The sequence below is a fragment of the Peromyscus californicus genome, unplaced genomic scaffold, assembly GCF_007827085.1.
Source record: "Peromyscus californicus insignis strain IS unplaced genomic scaffold, ASM782708v3 Scaffold_4__1_contigs__length_199733344, whole genome shotgun sequence".
Lineage (NCBI taxonomy): Eukaryota > Metazoa > Chordata > Mammalia > Rodentia > Cricetidae > Peromyscus > Peromyscus californicus.
The window spans coordinates 139538047-139542517 of record NW_026294562.1 but is presented as its reverse complement, the minus strand read 5'-3'; the positions used below and the strand labels follow the sequence as shown (position 1 = coordinate 139542517).

Below are 4471 nucleotides of genomic sequence, written 5' to 3'. Positions count from 1 at the left end.
TCAAAGTCAACCCACTTGGGGAAAAACAAAATTAAAAAATAAACATAAGTGAACTTGAACACTTAGTCCAAAAACTTGAAATCACAAATACTATTCAATCTGAAATGTTTCCAGGATTCAAAAGATATCCCAAGTGAAAACCACATCAGACTTCATGGAGTTGATCTCAACCAAGACAAAAGTCTACTAACATTATCACATAATATTTCCTCCAGACTATGTATGTAAGGTGAATAGAAGAAAAAAACCAATCTCATGTTTAGACTTGATTTCATAACATATTATTGTGCATATATGAATATTCTGAAATCTGAAAAAGCTCAGAAACATTTCTTGTCATAAATATTCTGAGTAGATGATATCCATCCTGTCTAAGTAAACACATTGTGGTGCCTAGAAATACCAACATGATGTCTAAAATATGTTTCTGTTTCAAGTGACAACAAAAAGTCTCAATGGAGAATGTTTAAGATTATTTAAACTTAAGAAAATCAAAGAAAGGCTAAAAAGCCCCATTATTTCAGAGCAAGGAGGATGATCAAATGCAAGGACTACTGGTTTTGGAAGCTACAACAATGGCATTATATATAGGATAGGTTGAGGGATTAACAGCTTCAGATTTCCTCTTCTCAATCTAATATTTTATTATACTTTGGAAATTGTCACAATATGCTTCACCTCATTTATGATACATTGTTAGACCTTATCAATAGAAACTGCATTTATAAGATATTGAGAAGCATTTAGTTATGCTCCCAACATGGAACTAGTCTTTTGCTGACAACTTACTGTGAGAAGTAGAATATTTATAAACTCAGAAAATGTAGCAACAGTAATCAAGGGAAGAGGGGCACTGGAGAAACATGAAAAATACACTATCATAAAATTTGTGTCAATAAATATGGTGATCATTTTCCTCTAGAATCTTAAAGGAAATTTTAAATGAAATCAAAGTAACCCAATAGATGTGACAAGCCAAAATCTATAGCTATTAAAACAACTGGAAATCAACTCACTAAGCATTCAGTGATGGATGAATGCATAAAAAATGTTATATATATGCATATATATGGATATATGTGTACATATACATATGCAAGTATATGCATATATGTTAACACACACACACACACACACACACACATATATATATATATATATATATATATATATATATATATATATAGTCGTCATACCTAATTTGATGCCTCATGTACAATAGAATATTGTTTATTACTTGTGGCAACCTGTATGAACTTTCTGGCATTGTGTGAAGTGAAAAGGGCTATGCATAGACAAATGCTTCCTGATCTCCCACAGTTGTGGGAATGAGGGAGAGTTGGCATTAAATAACTAGAGAGTAGAAAGCTGATTACCAAAGGCTGTGAAAGAAAAATGACCTTCTGATACAAGAGTATAATTAGAAATAATATTCTCCAGCTTACTATAAGGAAGTAGAGAGAATATACTCAGCTGTATATATTTAAGAAGATAAGAAAAGAAACTTGGAATAGTCCTAAAATTTGAGGTGATGGATATGTTAATTATGCAAGATTGCTTACTGCATATTATGCTTGTGTACAGAGACAAACTGTCCCTTGTGTCAATTATGTCTGTGGATGTGTATGTAAATGCATGAAGATTTCAGAGAAGGGTGTTGTGCGTCCTACTCTATCATTTCTTACCCTATTCCTTTGAGACAGGGTCTCTCACTGAACCTAAACTCAGGCTGGCCTCCGGAAAATCCCTATGATCCCTCGAATTTCACCTCTCAGAGCAGGGTTTACAAACATAGACTATGCTGTTACCTTTTTTTTTATGTGACTCTTGGGGATTTGAACTCAGGTTCTCACGCTTGCACTACAAATGGACTGAGCCAATCCCCATCCCAATTAAAATTTTAAGCACGCATCAGTTACTTTATATAAATCTACTACTTCCAAAACATTCAAATTCTGCATTGATTGATCTCCAGCGTCCGTAACCACGCTTTACATTCTTCCTTGTTTGATCTGCACTCAGATTTAGTAAAGATTTATCTCTATTAATTTCTCAACGTTCCGATCGTAGGCATCACATCATCTTCACAATGCACAGACTTTGTCAAAAACTCCTTATTGTCTCTTGCACTCTTTTGCAAAAAACCCAAGTTCAAGAACCAGTCTCCGCCTTTCTCCAGGGCCTTCACACTTCACTTGATTTTGCACAAACCCAGTGTGTCCTAACTTGGCTTCACCACCTCAGCTACATGTTTCTACTTAAACTTGCTCCTTCCCCATCATCTATCTCTGGCCCATACAGGAGACCTGCAGATTAGTCTAGTGGGATTCTCTCTCTCTCTCTCTCTCAGACCCCAGCGGTTGGGCTTTGCTTCTTCACTCCTGTCCAGCCCTACCGCCCTTCTGGCTTCCCAACACGCATGCGCAGTGTCATGTCCGCCCCGCCCGTCCGCTGCTGCGGAAGGCACAGCGCTCAGTAACGCGCACTTCCTCTGCTGGTGTCCACCGAGGGAGTACCGGTTCCAAGAGCTCCCAGTCGCAGCGGTCCTGCTCTGATCAGACGGCGCAGACATGTCGGAACAAAGTAAGGACCTGAGCGACCCTAACTTTGCAGCCGAGGACCCCAACTCGGAGATGCAAGTCAGTCCTGCGGATCCGGTGGCGGTCGCTCCTCCCGCGTCTCCGGCCGAGCCCCCCGCAGGGCCACCAAGCGCTCCTGAAGGCCCTGTGGCAGCCCCGCAGGCCTCGCCGCCGCCTGCAGAACGGTTCGAAGAGGTCGACCCTAAGATCCTGCAGCAGGCCGCTGAGGAGGGCCGCGCCCACCAGCCCCAGAGCCCGGCCCGGCAGATGCCAGCACCACCCGCCCCGGCCCAGCTGGTGCAGAAGGCGCACGAGCTGATGTGGTACGTGTTGGTCAAGGACCAGAAGAGGATGGTCCTGTGGTTCCCAGACATGGTGAAAGATGTCATGGGCAGCTACAAGAAATGGTGCAGAAGCATCCTCAGGCGCACCAGCCTCATCCTTGCCAGAGTTTTTGGGCTGCACCTGAGGCTGACCAATCTCCACACCATGGAGTTTGCCCTGGTCAAAGCACTCAGCCCAGAGGAACTGGACAGAGTGGCGCTGAACAACCGCATGCCCATGACAGGCCTCCTGCTCATGATCCTGAGCCTCATCTACGTGAAGGGCCGCGGGGCCAGAGAGGGCGCGGTCTGGAACGTGCTGCGCATCCTGGGGCTGAGGCCCTGGAAGAAGCACCCCACCTTCGGAGACGTGAGGAAGATTATCACCGAGGAGTTCGTCCAGCAGAATTACCTGAAGTACCAGCGTGTTCCCCACCTCGAGCCTCCTGAGTACGAGTTCTTCTGGGGGTCCAGAGCCAACCGTGAAATCACCAAGATGCAGATTATGGAGTTCCTGGCCAGGGTCTTTAAGAAAGAACCCCAGGCTTGGCCTTCCCGATACAGAGAGGCTCTGGAGCAGGCCAGAGCTCTGCGGCAGGCTAATCTCGCTGCCCACTGCCCCCGCAGCAGTGTTTCTGAGGACTAGAAAGGTCCCCAGCACATTGATAGTTTCTGACCCATACTAAGGCTATGTAAGGGTGGGGCTGGGTCATTAGAGTATTCCACATTCGCAGTGCAGTATTTCATGTTTAACTTTTAAGTTTTCCGTACAGTGCTTTTGTACCTTTTAATGCAGTGTGTTCACTTGTGTACCCTTGCGTAGTATTTAGGATTTATGCATGTGTGTTTATAAGTAAGCAAGTGGGTGCTTTCACTTTTGTGCTTTCTTGGATTTTTGTACAAGAGGTGTGCTGTGCTAAACTTGTGAAATACATTGAGATATTGTGTATCTTGTTCTTTGTATGATGATCTGTATCGACAAAAAAAAAAAATAGGCCCTGGAGAGTAAGCAGGACTCACCAGCAACACAGGCCTGACCAAGAGAAAGGTCAAGGCCCCTCTCCATATGACCTCAACTGGCACAGGAAGCATCTGTGTGGAATGGACTGATTCGAGCTGGAATGTTCTCAGTGTAGGCACTTAGCACACTTTACTAAACGTGTATACAACCCCCCCATAAATAAACTTTGAAATGAGCATTAAAGATCGTTGTGAAATAATTTCTTTGGGGGGAGGGCAATTATTTTGTGGAAGGGGGAATGGGAATGGGAATGGGTGGGGATGATGAAGATTCTCCCATGCACAGCATGGACGAATACAGTATTCATCTAAAGAGTGGAAAACCACTACACATAACCACTCAAGTTTGCAGCTTTATTTTCTTTTTAATGAAACTGGTGACACTTCAAAGACTGATACATTAAAGGTGTAATAATCAAAGAAAAACTCTCTTACAACACCACATGGTAATAATAACAGGTATTATGAAGCCACTGCCCCTTCCCTGGTTTTTTTTTAATAGTTTTTGGTGGGCACTTAACAGAATGAAGCATTGTTGCTAAACACTAT

At 43.2% G+C, this 4471-nt stretch overlaps 1 protein-coding gene across 1 annotated transcript; it reads left to right on the top strand.

The window, feature by feature from the left end:
• Positions 1 to 2446: 2446 nt before the first annotated feature.
• Ndn (necdin, MAGE family member) lies at positions 2447 to 4106 on the top strand. Its single transcript, XM_052762003.1, has one exon. The coding sequence runs from the start codon at positions 2571 to 2573 to the stop codon at positions 3546 to 3548; it is 978 nt and encodes a 325-aa protein (XP_052617963.1). The 5' UTR covers positions 2447 to 2570; the 3' UTR covers positions 3549 to 4106.
• The last annotated feature ends 365 nt before the right edge of the window (positions 4107 to 4471 follow it).

What these genes read in the sequence shown, in the direction of transcription:
- Ndn (XM_052762003.1), top strand. Translation starts at nt 2,571, where the DNA reads ATGTCGGAACAAAGTAAGGACCTGAGCGACCCTAACTTTGCAGCCGAG.